Source organism: Hyperoodon ampullatus, assembly GCF_949752795.1.
Source record: "Hyperoodon ampullatus genome assembly, chromosome: 12".
Classification (NCBI taxonomy): domain Eukaryota; kingdom Metazoa; phylum Chordata; class Mammalia; order Artiodactyla; family Ziphiidae; genus Hyperoodon; species Hyperoodon ampullatus.
The window spans coordinates 32,344,764-32,365,412 of record NC_136925.1 but is presented as its reverse complement, the minus strand read 5'-3'; the positions used below and the strand labels follow the sequence as shown (position 1 = coordinate 32,365,412).

Below are 20,649 nucleotides of genomic sequence, written 5' to 3'. Positions count from 1 at the left end.
CTGTAGAACAAAACTCAATTGAATTTTAAGCCTCAGTTAACATTCTGTATGTGATCAAATGTGGGGATGATTATTATAGTAATAATGCCTGACATTATACCAAGTCTTACAGCTTTCAAGTGTTTCATAAACACTATCACATTGAATCCTCACACCAAATCCCAATTTAAGACAAGGAATTTGGGACTTAGGGAAGTTCAGCTAGTCTCAGAAGATCACATAGCTTGTAAATGGCAGAGCTGCAAACTAACCAGTTGTATCAGTTCCCAGACCCAGTGTTCTCTCTACCACCTCACACCGTGCATCCCACCCTCGTGATCTATAACGTCTCTAAGGGGATGAATTACTTACTACATTCTTTGGATTCCCCTTTAATTCAAACACTGGAAACAGAAAAGGAGGGATCCTCAAAGGAAGTAATAGCTTTTGATGAGACCTCATTTAATCATGGATAATTTTTAACTACAGAAACTATTATTGATTTGATATTTTATAAACATAAATCTAATGTCAACTCTTTGAAGATCTCAAAAACATTGCCTGGGTCAAATTTAATAATGAAAAAGACATTACTTCTCAAAAGAATATATTAAGTAATAAAATCTATGTAAGCATTCTAAAGAGTGTTTTCCTATAATAAGATTCCGTGTCCCTCTTTTCCACCTCAAGTTTGAACCTTATCCTATCACTTTTCCCTTTTTTACCTAAAAAAAATATGTTTTACTGTCTTTCAGCTCAGTTGAAACCTCCCCAAAGATACCTTCCCTGACCCACTGTTATTATTTGTACTCCTCCTTCCTTATACTTGTCCACTTGTCATTTCACGTTTATTCATGGTCAATTTTGATTGAGGTCTGGCTCCCCCACTTGACTGTAAAGCTTCATGAGAGTAGGGGATCGATCGTTTGTTTTTGTGCATCATTGTGTACCCAGCAGTAGTATATGCTGAATAAATATTTGGTAAACAAGTGACTCAGCACACCAAGACCTTGTCCATTGTGGTTATTAAAATGCTTTTCATTATTATTATTAAAGTGTACAGATTTTGCCAAGAAATTAAGGAACCCTTAGCTTAATTAATAAAGGAACCCTTTGATTGCTTTTATGCACCAAGAAAAGGCATCACTAAATTAAGCTTTTCACTAAGATCGCTGTCTTTGGGTAATCTACATTAAAGATCTGATTGCTCCCCTAATCAACCTAGAAGGATCTCTCTACTGCAGAGCATTTTTTCTGACCTAAAATGTACTCAGCTGTTAGCAGACTCATCTGATACTGATACTGCTGGCAGTGAGCAAATTCACAATCCTGGTGAAGCAGGGGATAAAAGCAATAAATCAGAGGTAATTCAAGCAGAATTGGCATGGTTTGGAGAACTGTGGAGTCACATCTTACATGGAGTTTAGATTCTAAAGCAAGCAAATACAATAAAAATCGCTAATGATAAAATTTACCTGAAAATAACCCCAAAAGTAGAATAAGCGTAATTTTGAGTAGTCAGTCTTGTTCAAATACACTGGTTCTCAGTGAGTTCAACACTACTAGTTTTCTCTCTAGTGTTGGAGCAGATCATTGTTTCTTTAGCACCACATGAAGTAGTTGACTTGCATTTAGAAGTCATAAGTCATACTTTATGAAAAAATGTGCATCTTTGGATACTAGAATCATACATCACAGAAGGATGTTCACACTTTCAGAGGTATTTGGGAACTAAGACTGGGAAATACCTAGTTTATATTCTTGCCTCCCAATCAGTCAATCAATATCTAATCAATCTCTCTCTCTCTCTCTCTCTTTCTCTTTCTCTCTCTCTCTCACTCACACACACACACACACACACACACACACAGTGTGGGGAAGAGGGGTGTGTAAGGTATATAATCAGATTTGAACAGGATTGTACAGAGGGAAGTGGATCAGTTAGATAACACTATTCATTAGTGCTTTCAGCCAAATTCTTTCCATATAATTTGATTTTAATTTAATTTTTCATACAGTTTGTAAGTCTAAATCTATTTCCTACATAGCTAAAACCTGGAGGACCAATACAGTTTACAGTATTAAAATAGCTATTCGGGGCTTCCCTGGTGGCGCAGTGGTTGAGAGTCCGCCTGCCGATGCAGGGGACACGGGTTCGTGCCCCAGTCCGGGAAGATCCCACATGCCGCGGAGCGGCTGGGCCCGTGAGCCATGGCCGCTGAGCCTGCGCTTCCGGAGCCTGTGCTCCACAACGGGAGAGGCCACAACAGTGAGAGCCCCGCGTACCGCAGAAAAATTAAAAAAAAAATAGCTATTCGATTTTCTTCTGGAAAAAGATCAGAAGAAGCTGTATTTTATGAACAGTAGAAAGAAATCTAAATATGAATAAATTTTAAACTGTGAAACAGATTTAAAGCTGATTTCTTCTCCCTCCACCTCCACCCAGCTATCTGGATTGTGGTCCTCTCTTTAAGTGTTATTTTGCACGCTTAACAGAAAGCTCCTGCTCACTGAGTGTTCCCAACCTCTCTTCTATTAATAGCATCATCATTCTCATCCCTGAGGCTTAAACCTTAGACCCCTCCTTATCTGTTTTTATGGATCTGCTCGTACTATTTTCTGTGCCTGGAATGCAAGGAATCTTTCTCCCTCTCTCCTCTTCTACAAATTGTTCTAAGGCTAGAACAAACAGTATCTCTTTTAGGAAACTTTCCAACACATCCAATTCACTTCAGTGCTCTTCTCTGAATAACAGTATTTTATTCTGCACTTAGAATAATTATTTATATAAATTGTTTTCTCTGATATCATTTTAATTTCCTTTAAATAAAAGGTCATGTTTTAGATTTCTGAACCATCTTTTTCCTTATCTGCTGTTATATTTTCTTAAGCCATTTGGCAAGGCTAGGATGGACAGATGTTGATGGGGTTTTGGATGGAGCCCAGATATTAGGTTGAGATGTGTTAGTTGTCGGGTGACAATGCTTCAGTCCTGAAATTCACCTGAAATCAAAAATAATAGCACTGCCATATATAACTCGTCCCTCTTTAGCAGATGGCTTCAGAGAGAGCAGGAAAGAACATAAATGGCATATGAAAAGAAAACCAAAATGACACATAGGGGCAAAACATTATTAACTGCTAATGTGTCAGCATATACTTCTTACATAAAACAGCACAAAGTGGTAAAGACAGTGTTCAAAATAGTGTAAAGTGCTGTGATATTTCTGACTATTGCAAAACAAAGATGAGACAATTCATGAATGAGAGAAAATGTAATGATTATTTTAATATTCCTATTAAATATGTTTAATTGAATATTATAAAATTTTATTTGTTTATTTATTCAGTTCAGTTAAACAGAATGTTCCAAATATTCACTTAGGATATTTTTTCAGATGTTACATCAGTTGAAATTATTTTTAGACAACATTTTTCAGTCTCTTGGACTTACCATTTTCCCTCCCATTATAGGGCCTTTGCATATACTACATACTGTTCCTAGAACACTCTTCACGTCTCTGTTCATCTAGTTACCATCTGCTCATCCTCTGTACCATAGCATATCTACCTTTTCCTTCAGGAAATTTTTATGACCTTCCTAACTTGGTCAGATTTCTTTGCTAAACTCTCCTGCTTTTCTTCTTCAGAGAATTTGTCACCATATCAAATTCACATTTATTTATGTGACAGAATAATGTCTGTCTCCCTCATAGGGTGGATATTCAACAAATATTTCTTACTGTTTCCTATTTGTTGCCCTTGTTCTGTGTTCCTGTTTTTGTCTTCTACTTTCTCTGTCTTTTGTGGTCTTAATTGAGCTGTTTATATGATTCCATTTTCTCCTTTCTTAGCATATCAGCTATACTTCTTTTTTTGCTTTTCTTAGTGGTTGCCCTAGAGTTTACAGTGTACATTTACAAGTAAATCAAATTCCACTTTCAAATAATACTATACTACCTAATGGGTATGGAATCTTATAATAATAAAATAATCATAATTCCTTCCTTCCATCTCTTGTATCATTGCTGTCATTCATATCACTTATATATAAGACAAGTCATATACATAAGCATATAATATACATAAGCATACGTAATTGTTCAAAAATATTATTTTGAACAAAGTGTTGTCTGTTAGATCAATTAACAATAAAAAAAATAAAAGTTTTTATTTTACCTTCACTTATTCTTTCTTCAGGGTTCTTCCTTTCTTTATATAGATCCAAATTTCTGACCTATATTATTTTCCTTCTCTCCAAAGAACTTCTTATATTTCTTGCAAGGCAGGTCTACTGGTCTGCTGGCAACAAATTAACTCAATTTTTATTTGTCTGAGAAAGTTGTATTTCTCTTTCACTTTTGAAGGATAATTTCACAGGATATAGAATTCTAGGTTGGTGGGGTTTTTTCCTCAACACTTTAAACATTTCATGCCACTCTCCTTTTGCTTGCATGGTTTCTGAAGAGTAATTCAGAAGTAATACGTACCTTTGTTCCTGTACAGGTAAGGTGTTTTTTCCCTCTGGCTTCTTTCAGGGATTCTTCTTTATCTTTGATTTTTAGTAGTTTGAAGATAATATGCTTAGGTGTAACTTTTTTTTTTTTTTTCTGTTTATTCTGTTCAGTGCTCTCTGAGCTTCCTGGATCTGTGGTTTGGTGTCTGACATTAATTGGAGAGGAGGGGAATTCTCAATCATTATTGTTTCAAATATTTCTTCTCTTACTTTCTCTCTACTCCTTCTGGTATTCCCATCATACATATGTTACATCTTTTGTCATTGTCCCTCAGTCCTTGGATATTCTCTTGTGTTTTTTTCAGTCTTTGTTCTCTTTGCTTTTCAGTTTTCAGAGATTTCATTGATATATCCTCTAGTTCAGAAATTCTTTCCTCAACCATGTCCAGTCTACCAATAAGCTCACCAAAGGCATTCTTCATTTCTGTTAGTGTTTTTGTATTCACCATTTCCTTTTGATTCTTTTTTAGGATTTCCATCTGTCTGCTTCCATTGTTCATCTGTTCTTACATGCTGTCTATTTTATCTGTCAGAGCTGTTAGCATATAAATCATAATTTTAAATTCCTGATCTGATACTAACATCTCTGCCATGTCTAGTTCTGATGATAGCTCTATTTCTTCAAATTGTGTTTTTAGCCTTTTGGTATACCTTGTAATTTTCTTGATAGCTGGACATAATGTACTGGATAAAAAGAACTGCTATAAATAGGCCTTTAGTAATGTGGTGAGGTGGGGCGTGGCAGTGTAGGGGAAATATTCTCTGGTCCAATGATTAGGTCCCAAGTCTTCAGTGAGTCTGTGCCTCTGCGCTGTGAACTTCACAGCCATTTCTACCCTCACCCCTTAGGTGGGACAGGATGGCTAGAGTGAGCTGGAGTGGGGTATTTCCCTTCTCCCACACGCAAAGCTTGAGCTGGTTACAGTTGGGTACTTCCATTCCCCAGGTCAGTTAGGTTCTCATAGTATATCCCAGCAGGGTTAGGCTCCACTTAACTAGTTTCTCCTGAGAGCAGGCCTTGTTAAGGACAGAGTGCTCTAACATATTTCAGGACGGTTCTTTTCCCCTCCCCTTGCTAGGAGCCCAAGGAGATTTTTCTCTAATATTTACTGTGGGAATCTGGTTGAGCTCCTAAAGGTAAATTTCACAGTATTGTGGGGGCGCCCTATGACTGGGTCCTCCTGGAGTTTTTAGCTCTCGGAGTTGTCTGCACCGAACCTCCCTCAATTCATCAGTTACAGTTCAGGTTTTCTTACCTCGACACTGATTCCCAAGGCATCTTCTGCTTGTGAGCCTCTGCTCCTCTTAGCCGTGATTCCCTGCATTTGCCTGCGTTTCCAATCTTGGAGGCAGCAGTTTGCCCTGTGTTCTGCCTTTTCATGGATTCAAGATGAGTTGTTGGTTTTTTCAACCTGTTCAGCTTTTTACTTGTTAGGATGGAGTGGTGGCTTCTAAGCTCCTTGCATGTGGAACCAGAAACCCCCAATTTTGAACAATTTTATTTTAATCTAATTTATTACAGTAAGTCTTAAGTTAATGATCCTGGTCTTCACCCTTTTCTTATCTCACCAACCCTATCCTCATGCCCCTTTCTCCCAGCCCTATCTTATTTCTTCCACTCATTCTGTAGATCCTCACTTAAATATCTCTTTTTCCAAGGCGCTCTCCCTGACCTTCTGAAATAACTAAGTCCCCAAACTGAATATCCCTTCAGCACTCTGTGCTTACCATATCATAACATTCATTTCCACTTTCAGGACTTGTTTTTCCCTGATGAACTCTCAGTTTCTGGTTCATTGCCTGGGTCCACTGTCAAGCATAACATTTGATGCTTACTAGGATCTGTATTGTTTTTGTTGACTGGATAAGTAAGAAGAGCATTCATGAATTTCAGATGTATTATACATTACTGGCTTCTGCTTAATATTAATAGTAGTACTGACCAAAGCAGAATTTTAAGGGATATGGTTATCTTACAGTTTTTCTAAAACATGTTTTAAATGTCAGTAGTTAAAGCTAAGAAGTACATTAAATATTATACTTTTGATACAGTACATTTATATGTACATTATATATATATGAGTTTGTTTGTTTTTTCAGGATGCAGAAGAATATACAGATTTGCCAGTAAGACACAATGAAGATCACATGAACAGTGAACTGGCAAAATGTCTTCCTTTGGAATCAAATCCTCATTCATTTGACAGCCCTCACACCAAAGCTCATCTCCTACTGCAGGCACATCTCAGCCGAACCATGCTGCCCTGCCCAGATTATGACACTGATACCAAAACAGTGTTGGACCAAGCTCTCAGAGTATGTCAGGTATGAAAGTCATTTCTAATTACCTACATTTTCTCCCATTCTTTCTGTTTTTTTTCTTTTTAGAATAAAATATACTTGCATTTAAAGATTTTTATTGTAGCATTGTCGAGAAAAAATCTGGTGACTCAAATTAAGGATTTTTGAAGGAAAAGCAAATATAAATGCAGTAAGATAACAATTTTAGTCATCCATTCAATCAAAATTTACTGAAGGTAAACTAAGTGCCAGGTACTTTGCTAGGTTCTCAGCATACAGCAGTGAACAAGACAGAAGAGAACCTGCTGTAATGGGCTTTCACTAGAGATGGCGAAGACAGACAATTAAAAATATAAGTCAAGTGGTGATCACTGCTATTTTAAAATAATAATAAAGCATAATAAAGGATATATGGAGAAAGATGGAGGGTGCCATTTTGTACTATTTTTTAATGTGGTATTCTGGGACTGTCTTTCTTATGAGGTGACATTTAAGAAACAAAAGAAGGGAGTGAGCTGTAGGGTTATTCCAAACACTAAGAAGAGCTAGTGCCAGGATTCATGTAGGAACTTACAAGGTATAGTCAAGAAAAACCAAGGTGGCCATTGTAAAAATGATGAAAAGGTGTGGGTAGAAATGAGGTCAGAGAGAGGTGGGAGTGGAGATTATAGATAAAATGGGGTCAGGTCACATAGGGAGTTTGTAAAACCATGCTAAGGCTTTTGGATTTTATTCTGAATGAGAGAGAAGCTGTAGAGCAGTGGTTCACTAATGGTTATGGTGGCTATATCTATGATTATTTACTGTATTAATGAAAATGGAAACGTTCTCAAATATTTATTACTTCATTTAAAAATAACACTAATATACCCATTATTATGTAATGATTTTTCATGAAAAATAACTATTTTCCAAAACAATTAGTGAGAACTGTAATAGCATTTTACATTTTTGCAAGTATCTTTCATGTCTAGCTTAATAGAAGTCAGCTAAATTCGTTTAGCACCTTTTGCAAGCAGTCTCTTAGAATATGGTGTTTTAATTGAAGTATATGAAGGAAATCCAGCCTCACTGAGATATGTAGTTTAAAGAAGGAAGAGTATTTTTATAGCCTTTTCAGAAAATTGTAGATATTCTCTGATACTATACAAAACCTTGACATGTTATATTCCTTAGTTAGTTGCAATGTGGAATCTGAAACCGTATCAATGAACTTTATACCTTGAAAGCTGTAAGGCTAGGCAAGAAATGATTGTGGCTGGACCAGGTTGGTATGGGTGAGACTGGTGAACATTGGTTGGGTCCTGTATATTTTTTTAAGGAGAATCTGCTAATGGATTGGACAAGGGTTTTTAGGGAGAGCAAGGAGCCAAAGATGATTGATTCCAAAGCTTTTCTCCAGAGCAAGTGGAAAGCTGGAGCTGCCATTTGCTGGGAGATGACTGTGAGAGGAGCAGGGTGGGAGAAGCACACCTAAAGGATTGAGCTTATAAGAGATTTTGATTTACTACATTATGGCTTTTTGGACATTTATATATAAAAAACAATTTTTAAGATTTTCAAAAGACTGATGTTTTTAAAGGTAGAATAAATGAGTCTGTGAAGATTTGTGTATAGGCATTTGCAAAATTAAAGACTTAGAAATAACCAAAGCATCTTTCAGGTTATAGAACACTGCCAAATATTACAATTCCATTTATTAATTCTGTATCTGTGTAGAATATATACATAAATATATGAAAATATATCTAGAGAGAAGATCCAGAATAGTATTGACCAAAAGATTAAGTAGCCGTCTCTGTGTAGCAGCATTTGGGATGATTTTTAATTTCTTCTTTATGCTTTTCTGAAATGTTCGAATGTTTTCAAATGAGCTGATAACAATTTTATGATCAGAAAAAAAACGCTTAATTTTATTATTTAAAAGAATAGGTCTGTTTCATAAAATAGAGTATGCACAAACTATCAGGAATTAGAAGGGAAATAAGGCCATAATAAACAAGTAAATTATTTTTACACCTTTTTTGTAACTAACATTTGGTTTATCTCTCTAGGAAGATGGTTTGCCACTCATTAGTCACACTTTATAAACGAAGGTTAAAGTTCCTTAAGTTTTAGCTGTGGCCCTGGATACTCATTTGTGTTTCCTCTAGCTATTTTTTCCCCCTCAAACACTGACCTGTTAATGAACTCAGGGGTCAGGAAGGGTTGGAGAGATGTTGCAGGAGGAATTAAATTTTTATACTTACAGGTATACTTAATAGGTGTACATATTTATATCATATATAAAAGTTACAATGTATATCAACTCATGCATACCTTTTCACCACTCAGTTAATAATGATTCAAAGGCTATATAATAATAGAAATTAGCTGTTTCACAAGAAGTCTATTTCTAAATTTATTGTAAGGGAAAAGGATTCAATCAGGTACTTTAGCCTCTATTTCAATATTATGTACAGTTTCGTGGATATTTATATTTCTTGACATTTTTTACTCCTTCTAAATAACATCTAAAGAGAAATAGTTTTCACTTTAATTATAAAAGTAATACACTTCATTGTAGAAATTTGGAAAAACAATGTATTAAAATTAAAGTCATTCATAGTAATTATATCTTCACCCCCATCAATGAGGCTCTTTTTTTATTAATGAATTTATTTTAATTCAAAAAAATTTTTTAAATTTTTTCATTTTGAAATAACTTCAGACATAAAAAGTTTGTAAAAATAGTACAATGAAATTTCCATATATCTTTCACCCAGCTTCCCCTAATGTTAACATCTCGTCTCAGTACTGATCCAATCCTGTTAAGTAATCTACAGACCTCATTCCAGTTTTGTCCATTTGGATTTTATCCCACTAGTGCCTTTCTCTGTTCCAGGATCCAGTCCAGGATCCCACATTGCATTTAGTTGTCATGTCCACTTTAGTCTCCTTGACTTTCAGGACGTTGGCACTTGTGAGGAATATTGGCCAGGTATCTTATAGAGCTATCCCTCAGTTTGGGTTTGCCTGATATCCCCTCATAATTACACTGAAATTATATATTACTGGCAAGAATACCATAGAAGTGATGTTTTGTCCTCTCGGTGTATCATATCGGGAGACTTGTGACATGGTTGTGTGTTATTACCAGGGATGTTAACTTTGTACACTTGAGGTGGTGTCTGCCAGGTTTCTCCACTGTAAAATTACTTTTTTTCCTTTTGTAACTAATATGTTGTGGTGATATACTTTGAGATTATGCAGTTATCCTGTTTCTCATCATATTTTCCTACATTATTTTCATCATCCATTGGTGACTTTTGCCTGAAACAATTATTACTACTGTGATTTTCTATTTCCATCATCCCCAGAATTTCTGTTTTCCTCCATTTATTTATTTACTTTATTTGTTTATTTATTTATTTATAAGTATAGGCTCACGAGTGTTTGTTTTTATTAGAGAGTGGTTTTAGAGACTAAAATCTGGGTGCTTGTTGACTCCATCACTACCTGGGTATTATTGCCTCTGGCCCCCTCAGTGGGCAAAGCTAGGAAATATAAGTATGTATACATAGACATCTATATCTATTTGTATATCTACTTAGCTGTGTGTGTGTGTGTGTGTGTTTGGGTATGTGGAAAACATTTGTATTCATAAAACCATGAGTTCATTCTAATACCTCCAATTCCAGTTTAACACCAAGGGTTCATTCTAGCCTTCCCCTTTTTTAAATTGCAACTCTTTTCTCCACCCGTGAGAAACTTGGCTCTCATTAATCAAAATATGTTTACTTAATTCCTCCATTCTAGCATACTCCTGATGTAGTTTTATAATGACTAATGCTTACTCCTGCAAAAAAACAAGTTTACTAACTACAGTAGTTGTGTATAGTTCTTTTTTGTCTTTGGAGGCTCAGAGTTTCTTTTTCTTTTTGCATTTACACAAAAACACACTTGCTCTCACTTTCTTCCTTTGCACATTTTTATCATGTTATTTTCTAACCTTTTTTAACTTAATAATTTACAACATTAAATATTCTTCTCAAGCATATTTTCTAATGGATGCACTATATTTCTTCATAAGAAGGTCATAGTTTACTTAATTAGTTCCCTGTTGTCAGACATTGTGTGTGCAGTTTTCCTTTAGTGTAAATTATAACATTAGTTATGCTTATAAATATGGATTTGGCTTTTCAGAAGCCACCTGGAAAGAAACTTAGTTGTAAAGAGATGGCAACCAGCTTCATATCCTAAATCCTCTCATTCCTGCAGTTTCTTTGTAAGATTGTGATAAAAGTAACAAGTCAGCAAGAGGAAAGAATATTAGGGTTGCTAATGGAAAATCTGGGGGGGAAGTCATGACTTAATAAAATTTTCCATGACTGAGTGACAGTTTTCATCATTGTACCCTATTGTTCTCATTTGATACATGGATACTGTTGGCCTAGAAAGCATTGGTTCAGGCAGTTTTCCAAGCTGCAGTCCTGCTGGCTGATTGAAAATTATACTACTGCCCTCATGGGACATCAGCATGACCTTGTGTTCTGTGTATGGGACTCGGTGCCACCAGCTCTTACTATAAATTCAGCTCTGCTCCTTAGAGCCTTAGTATAAGGCCTTAGGCAAGTCACTGAACCCCTGCTGTCTGAGTAAAAATAACACCTTACAAGAGTGGGACATTAGTTAATATTTATAAAGTAAACAATGATTTGAGGACTCGAACTAGGTCTATCTTAGTCTCCTCATTCTGAGTAATTCTTTTACTTCCTTGCTTTTTCATGGTCATTTAACTCTAAATTTTTTACTCCCTTTAATTTATAGAAATGTACCTTTTACATGAGCTGCCATTTAGATTATGAAAACTCTGTATGACTACCCGTGTCCTGGGGAATCTTTTACAAAAGAAAAACATAGTTGTTGTAGTAGTATTCACTCTGGCTTGAGGTCAGAATGCACAGTATAGCCTGCCTTCTCTTCTTGTACCCATTTGAAATTATGTATCAAGGTCATTTGTGTCATTTTTGGGTTTAAGGTGTTTTTGTCATGGTTCTTAATATTTCACTGTTACTAGCATTTCCATCTCCATCCCACCCAACAAAAATAAGAGTAAAGGGACCTTCCTGGTGGTCCAGTGGGTAAGACTCTGTGCTCCCAATGCAGGGGGCCCAGGTTCAATCCCTGGTCAGGGAACTAGGTCCCACGTGCATGTCGCAACTAAGAAGGCCACAGGCCGCAACTAAGACCCGGTGCAGCCCAAATAAATAAATAAATAATAAGAGTAAAAATTTCTGTACATATCTCAAATTTATTAAACCTGCTTAAAATACACTAGTTTATAAATTGAGCAATTATGGAATTGATTATTCTTGCCATTAGTCTTTGAGATCCTCTTCTTGATTACGTTAACTCTAAAATATATTTGTAATATGTAGTAAATGATGTGACATATTTTGTGTGCCAGATGTACCCAAGAAAACTTTATGTTAGCTTTTATGGGAAAATGATAAATAAGAAATAGCAAAAATTAAAGTGACTTGCCTAAATTTTTCAAATTCGATGGCAAAGTCAGAACGGATGAAAAGTGTCTGGTGTTTCGATTAGCCCCACACTGTTTTTTTAATCAAGGGACAAAGAAATTGGTTTTCAAAGAAGTCAAATAACTTAGTTAAAAGGTGATCTTTTGAGTCAGTCCATGCTGAAACCAAATGGAGATAGCAGGACTTTAAATCCTGCTCTGATAGCTCTGATCTTTTCTAAGAAGTGCCCTAAGTCTTCACATTAAAATCATCTTCGTTTAAGTGAAAAATAATTAAATACCAAGCCAAATAGTGTAAGAGTACAGGTTTATATCTTAGCCACGCCCACTACCTCCTCTGTGGTATCTACAGCAAAACTGCCCAGTAACTGGACACTTTCAGATGTTTAAGGAAAAAAGGGAAACCATGGCTCGAGGAGCTGACTCAGTGATCTGAGGACCAAAGGGCTGTGTGATTCAAAGTGTAATTGTGCTGTCAGTTTGCTGGGTTAATTCTGGAAAGTTGCTTTCAGATATAGTAGAGACCATATTTACCCTTCAGCTAATGCTATCTACCCTGCAGCCTAAGTTTAATAGATCAAAACATCTGTGTGCACAGTAATACCTCTTAACGACTACAAGATACACCTCATGAAAGGAGAACACACACACACACACAGAAATATGACAGTGTAGATTGATTAGAAAGATCTCTGGAAACCTATGCTTCCAAATTGAAATTGGAATTAATGTATATTAAATACCAGATTCAACCAGAATATTTGGAGAACTGCATACCATCCCTGTACTCCACACCAAAAAATTGCTATTTAATGATGGTCCATAAGGCAGGCCATCATTAACAGTGGTGCTGGTGAACATTTATTAAGGATTTTCTTTGTACCAGGCTCTGTTCTACTTGCTTCGCATTGCATAGACTCATTTGCCCTAATAATCCAAGGAATCAGTACAATTATTATCCTTATTTTACAGATGAAGAATAAGTAACTTTCCCAAGATCATAGCAGAAAGAAAAATAGTTTTCAGCATAGGTTGGATATATAATAAAAGTTTATCTTACTGGGTTCCCTTTGCCCTGTAAAGATGGATCTAAAAATTGTACTCATGGCCTAGCCGGATTTATTTTAAAATGTGAGAACTTCACAGGAATTTCTACATTTTTTTAGACCAAGAATTCCCACTAGAACATGAATAATATTTTTTAATTAATCCCTTCTTTTCGATGTATACTCAAGTCACCTCCTTTTAATTACTCTAGTTCCCTTTCAACAGTCTGCCTATAATTACTTTAACCAGTTTCCAAGAGGGACTTGTTAATATGACTGATATTTGTAATTGCTTTATTATATCACTCTATAGTGTCCAGTTGATATGTTTTTTTGTTTCAGCTGCTTATGATCCTTCTCGAAGTTTTTATATCATGCTAGGTAATGCAGTGAATTAGCCATTTACTTCCTCAGAGTCTCCCCTAAAACTACAATAATTGGAAATAATGGGGGAAAGATCAGATTGCTGATACAACCACAGGAAGAAAAAGGAATGCCATAATAATTATAAGATACTCCTAATAATAAGTAGTGATGCACACTATAATGACTGTGCTTAGGTTTACTATTACAACACACATACACACATTTTATGCTCCCCTTTCATTCTTCACCGTTTGCTTTCTCTGCTTAGGTTAGGTTTTTGGCTTCTTTCACTGGGAAACCACCACCACCACCACTAGCAGGGCTCCCCTGGAGGCAGCTTTTGTCCATCCCCCTGGTCCTTTTTGAAAAACTTCAAACGTCTAGTAACAATAGGCAATCTCAGAGATTTCCTGTCCCAAGATACAGAACTACCAATTCCCCCAAAAGATAACAGACATCTCCTCTTTACTATTGAGGGAGTGTGAAGTTCTGTATTCTGTATACCAAGGCACTTGTTTGTATAGATTGAATTCATGTTCCATTGCACTAATGGAAGTAGGCAAAAGGTAAACCAGGAGACTGGCTTTGAAAATAATTTAGGTGATTCGGTGCCTGAAAGGAAGACCTTTAAGGAGCTATGTTCTGATGGGTAAGTTTCCATTGTTTCATAAATTCTTGCATCTGACTTTAATATAGGAGCTGTCATTTTACATCATTTTCTTTAAGGCCCAAGTTTTTTTTGAACAACTAAGTTTCCAGCCTTTCTTCTCTTTCACACGAGATAATATGTAACTCATACACCACTCAAATTAATGTTACCATGTTCCAATAGGATTTATCAATTGTCACAAAAGGGGCTTGTCAAAAAATAACTTTAATAAGCTGCATAAATAGAGAAAGGGGGGAAATGTATGAACTGGTATGCTTTCCTCTATTCAGAAAACCCTCTTAAATTTGCAAAACTGAATTCCTAAATGTTTATTGGTAGGGTTGTTGTTTAGTCCAAACTTCAAAACAATAATTTGACCTCTTTATCTCTCTAACAGTTTCTGATAAACTTAAAGTATATTACATTTCAAATAACTAGTATCATATATTTTCTATAACCCACAGCTATTCTGAAAACACATTGTGTCTTCAAACTATTTTTTTAAGTATTTTAATCAATAAACTTTAGATGTGAATGTATACATATATTGGAGTCTGAGAATAGAAAAGAGTAGGATAATGGAAGCAAAAGATACAATTATATGAATATTTTTTATTGATCTGGTTATTTTAACAGAGATACTTTGACTATAGCTGGGTCTATATTTCTATTAACAAATGATCCCCATTTTTAGTGGATTAAAAAGCTAGAAATATTTGATGATACCAGGAGATAGAACTGCCATGGAGCAAGGCTAACATAACCTTTGAGGAGTATTTACCTATGGATGCACTAAGCACAGGCTCAGTGGGCTATAAATTAAATGTATTGAAGAATGTCAGTGTCAATTAGATGAACAAGTTCTAGAATCATAGAGTCAAATACAGTTAGCAGTGAAAATAGTCCAGGTGGTGCCGAGCTTAACAAAAGAAGTACTTGGTCAAATCCTTAATCCAATACTTGTAAGAAATGTTTTGATGTAACAATGGTAGATAAAATCTCCTGTATATTCTTAGTAGAATCCTTTCACATTTTTTAGATGCTTATAATTATTATGATTAGATCAAATGAAAAGCTTATCTTTAAGTGGACAGTACAGCACAATAGGCTTCAGAAAGCTTCTTCAAATCATTTTGAGAAAAAGATGGAAGGATGATAAATAAATAATTTTAGACTTCCAAAATTGGATTATACATAATTAGTAATCTACAAAGAGTTCATTTCTGAAACTGAAGTCTTTAAAGGATCCTAAGATGAAAATTACACTATTAAGTTTTAAATATATCTTTTATATTTTTATGGGTATGTTTCAAGGAATATTAATACTATGAGCATACATTTGGAGGATTCTGATTCATATTCAAAATATGCTGGATCCTTATCAATAACTATTTATACTGTCACTGACTGTTAAGGTGACTTGGGCATAATTCTTGGCACATAATAGTTCTCAGTATATCATGGGTGAATGGAATGAATAAATATTTCACTTTTTCCTTTCTAGTTCTTTCTTAAGAGAGGATTGAAAAGGGAGATTTACTGTATGTGGATTCTCACAATGTTTTTAAAATTATCTGCCAAATCTGAATTGTCTACTAACAAATGTAGTCTGTTTGTTGTAAACATTCATGTGACCTTATCAAATTCATAAAGACAGGGAAGTCTAATTCAGGCTGCTTTCCTGGCAAGACTGCCAGGAGCTCATATCTTGCCATAGAAGCCTAGTGAGGTTTCATTAATGGATGTCTATTTCAAAACAAATAATTTTCAATGAACTTAATCCTGAGTGATTATTCTTCCAGATGCAAAGATCTGCACTATGGTGCAGAATCATCATCCAGCTAGTGCTTATTTTATCCTGTATCAAAGTTATTACATTTTAATTCCACAATAGAACACCCAAAACACCTAAAACAAAGCGCCATTCCCCACTACAGACGCAACACAGAGCTAATGCATTTAGCATTTCCAAAACTAACACAAATGTGTGGATTTTGAGGTGTAAAACACCTTCATTACTCTTGTGGATTTACAGGTGATCTCCCTTCAAGGACTATAATATAATTTGGAAGGCTATTTCCCCCTGGATGACTCCACCTGTAAGCCTTTGAATGACAATTTGGTGCTGGTTTATTGATGATATGATGCTATTTTGAAGGATCCTTCTACCTCCAGCTCTTCTCCTCATACCCACATAACAACCCTTTTCCCGGTTGGGGCTGTAGGAAATGAGTAATGCTTAACCCATTTGTGTGATCAATTCACTTAAGCAGCTACTGTGAAATGTTAATCACAACTTTAATTTGTACTGCATTAGCATTTTGATTAACTTGTAGGCTTGCTAGCACACTTGAAGCGCTTTTACTCATAGTTACAGCTCGGAAATGACTTTTTGATTAATTAAGTTTGTTAGACAGCAGCTGAGCTTCCTGAATGCTAACCTTCTGGGGGTAAAAGTTCAGGAGAAAGTTACTGTGAACAACTGTTGCTATTGAAAAAGATTCTTGTAAATGTACTTATAGCATTTTAATTATTGACAAAATATTGTATCATTACTTGCAGCTGACCTGAACCTTTAAAGGAGTGTGCCTTTCTGTCAAGAAAGCTTTTCTTCAGGTTTTCCCATCATTGTAAAACTTCTGGGAGCTCTTGAACTAAATAGTGCAGTTTCTAGCAGATGTCTAACAACTAATGTTTTAACAGGCTGCCTAGGATGAATTTCCATAGTTTCTTTTTCAAGTAAACTGTATTTTAGAATAGTTTTAGACTTACAGAAAAGTTACAAAGATAGTACAGAGATTTCCTGTATATTCCACACTCAGTTCTCCTCTGTAATTAACATCTCACATCAATATGGTACATTTGTCACAATTAATGAACCTTTATTGATATATTATGATTAACTAAAGTCCATACTTATTCAGAATTCTTTAGTTTACTTAATGTCCTTTTTCTATTCTAGGATTCCATTCAGGACACCACATTACATTTAGTTGTCATGTCTCCTTAGGCTCCTCTTGGCTGTGAGTTTCTCACACTTTCATTGTTTTTGATCTTTCCATAGAATTTTGCACTTTCATGATGTTCCATAAGTAACAACTTGGTTTCTATAAATTAATGAATTTTTTTTCTCATTCTGGACTAAATAAGTCTTTCTCTTCAACTCTGACCATGTATTATATTTATGTCATTTCATTTGAACAAATGTAGCAACATTTTCTAGCCATTTCAACCTTCCTCATGACCTTATTTTCATGTGGTTTTTGCAATCCCTACACTGTCACTAGATACGTTAGAATGACTATCAGGAGATGTGAGGAAAAGTAGAAAGTTTCCTTGAAGAGGAGAAAGGCTAAAGGGAGGAAGAAGAGAGAATGCAGGTCATCAGAATGCTGAGAGGGAGCAGAGAGGCTGGATCATCTCTGTCCGCTCCATATGTTCACCCTACAGCCACAGCTGGAAGACACTGAAGACTAAATTCACAGACTTTGCAAACTGAAGTTTAGAAAGTTTTTAACAATGGATCTTAAAGCTACATCTCATTATGCATCTGTTAACATGCCTCTTGATGCACATTGAAAATGATAGTTTTTCTTTTAGTGACCTAAGTCAGTGTTGCTATTTCCTTGCAGCGAACTTGACTTAATTCAGTCACAGTAACTTGGATTATTTAAACCCAGAATTCACTTATGTTTCAAAAGATATTTAATGCCTGCATATCAAATATTAAGATGTAGTTTTATAACCAAGTGGTGGCTTAAAATTTATTTTGAAATTTTAGGTTTTCAAAAATCCTGTTGACAGAATTTGTTCAGAGACAATAATCAGTCAAATGCATAATACTTTTGTCTGGAGTCTGCATTTTTCTGTTAGGTAGGGGAAAAAAGGATAGATGTAAACCACTTTAAATCCTCCTTGAAATAAGACAGGGTATATGTAAATCATTCAGAGGTTGTGGAATATAGTGTGATGAGCACAGAAAATGAAATTAGAAAACCAAGATCAAGTCTTAACTTACCACTTTTCACCATTGCAATTACAGTCACTGGACTTAATGTGAGTTTCAGTTTTCCCATCTGTGAAAAGGAGACAGTACTAATGTCTGCCTCATACTTGGTATTAAGAGCTATTTACAAAAGTATTTTACAGTCTACACACTACTGTACAAATATTTTCATCACACTACATGTGCATACTGTCTGTACAGTTTGTATATATTTCACTGCTACTTTTCACAATAATTGAATGAAATGTATTTGATAACAAAACATAGATATATTGTCAAGCTTGCATTTTTAAGTATAATCTATAGTAGCAGAAAACAAAGGAAGATATCTGTAGATTTGGATAAATCTATCCTTTGCAGAAATAGTTAACATTACTATGAAATGTGGTTGAATTTAAATGCCAAGACCCAGCTTGATATGCTTAGGGAATTCTTGAAATCGATTCAAAATAAGTATTGAGGACATGAGGTGTATTCAAGTCAAAAAGTATGCCGTTGGCTTCAGGACCCTTACAGCCTAAAAATTCTCTTCCAGAGAGTGTCCATTCTCTGAACTCTAGTTCATTTTGATTGTGGGGATGAGGGGCAGGTTGTTTCTGGTGGGGGTAGTGGTGGTGGTTTTACCTTTGCACAAAGCCGGGTCCTTGAGTTTGCCCTGTGAGTTCCACATGAGGATGAGGTCTGGGCTGTGTCTAGTATGTGTACCCCTCTTTGTTTTTGCCTCTCCCTCTCTCCTCACCCATCTCGTCTCTCCTTTCTTTCTCTCTCCTTCCCTCTGTTGCTCTCAGTCAGACATAGGCAGACACAAACACCACCTCATTTCTACATTCCCTGTGAAACTCCTGAGCTGACTCATCCTTCCTGTTTTTCCAATAATCAACGTCTACCTACCTCCTCAGAGCTCTCCAATCTTTCTTCTCAGATTCCTCCTTTTACCCGTGTATATTTTACTTTGTGTCTGTAAGATTCCTTTTTCATCTGTGTTCCTAAGTCTGGATCTCTTTCCCCACCTTCCTCAAACCCCAGTTCAGCCTTCAGCTTCATTCCAGCTCCTGCGATCACCAGAGTGGCTTCAGCAGATGACCTTTTCAACACTGTAATCGCATGCATCCCAAACTCCTCTGTTCTAATCATTACTATATCCACACCACTTTTGCCATCACCTCCATGGTATCACCCTCTGACTCTCCTCTCTCACCTCACTTCTTTACCTATCAGCTTGACTGAATGTTTGTTACTCATCATCCGGGCATCTCTCCTCCCCTCCCTGATCCCTCGGTCCAGTCCTCAGTCCCCTGTGACTTCACTTGTCACTGGCCCTAGAGTTGTCCATTTCAACAGTGATGTCACCAGTAACCTAAAATCTCAACATCCAAATTCTCTGCTTTCACACCCAAATTAATCCTACTCATTATTGTCAGAAACAATCACAAAACATTTCTAATTATTTCTACAATTTCTACTTGTTTCTAATAATTTCTATAATTATTATTTCAAAGTCATGCTGTTGAGACTCAACACTGCTCTGGTTTTTATTCACATCACTAATTCCCCCAGTACTTACTCCGAACCTTTTCATGCTCCTTTACAGTGCTTTTTCCCAGGAGGAGGCATCACCTCCAACTCGCAGAGGTGACTGAGACCCTGTGATAGGGGTGCTGTCAATTTCCATTCTCTTCCTTCAGAGCTTCCCTCTCTCCAGTGAATTTGTGTGAGGTCTCAGTGACCTGCTGAAGCCTCTCTTCTCTGTGAGGCCCTTGCTCACACGCCCCGGCAGTGGAACCCTCTTCTGATCCCAAGAGGGTCTTTTCTCTCTGCATCTTACTCTGTGCCTACTGTAGACTGCCTTCTTTTTTGACTTAGGCTTTTCTGCCCCTAACTCCAAGGGTGTTACAGTCCATCTGGAAAGATAGAAAGTGAACTTTATAAAAACAAACAACACTATAGTGTGAGTATATTGGCATTTTATTGATGAAAGATTAAAGTTTACAGAAGATAGACACAAGCCTAATCAAACTCCTTGGTTTTTAAAATTTTTTAGATGAGAAAAACAAATACCATTAAGTCATTTGCCTCAGGTCTTATGGTTAATTTAAAGGCACAAGCCTCTAACCTCTGAGGCCAAGCCTCTTTCTAGTATACCACACCATCTTCAAACCAGTATCAATTGTTCATGAATTATACATCTGTTTATACCTCATCCAAACTTACTGTTTGCTTTAAACATTGTGTTGTCAGGAAACCTTCTCAAAGTCTCATTTT

At 36.0% G+C, this 20,649-nt stretch overlaps 1 protein-coding gene across 1 annotated transcript in view; it reads left to right on the top strand.

Annotated features, from left to right (window-relative positions):
- The window catches only part of ASCC3 (activating signal cointegrator 1 complex subunit 3), a gene marked incomplete at both ends in the record, with an annotated part of 318,402 nt that overhangs the window by 282,668 nt on the left and 15,085 nt on the right, over positions 1-20,649 (top strand). Inside the window, one exon of the mRNA XM_079716820.1 lies at positions 6,596-6,820. Coding sequence (XP_079572946.1) covers positions 6,596-6,820 — 225 coding nt within the window. The remainder of the gene's footprint in view (positions 1-6,595; positions 6,821-20,649) is intronic.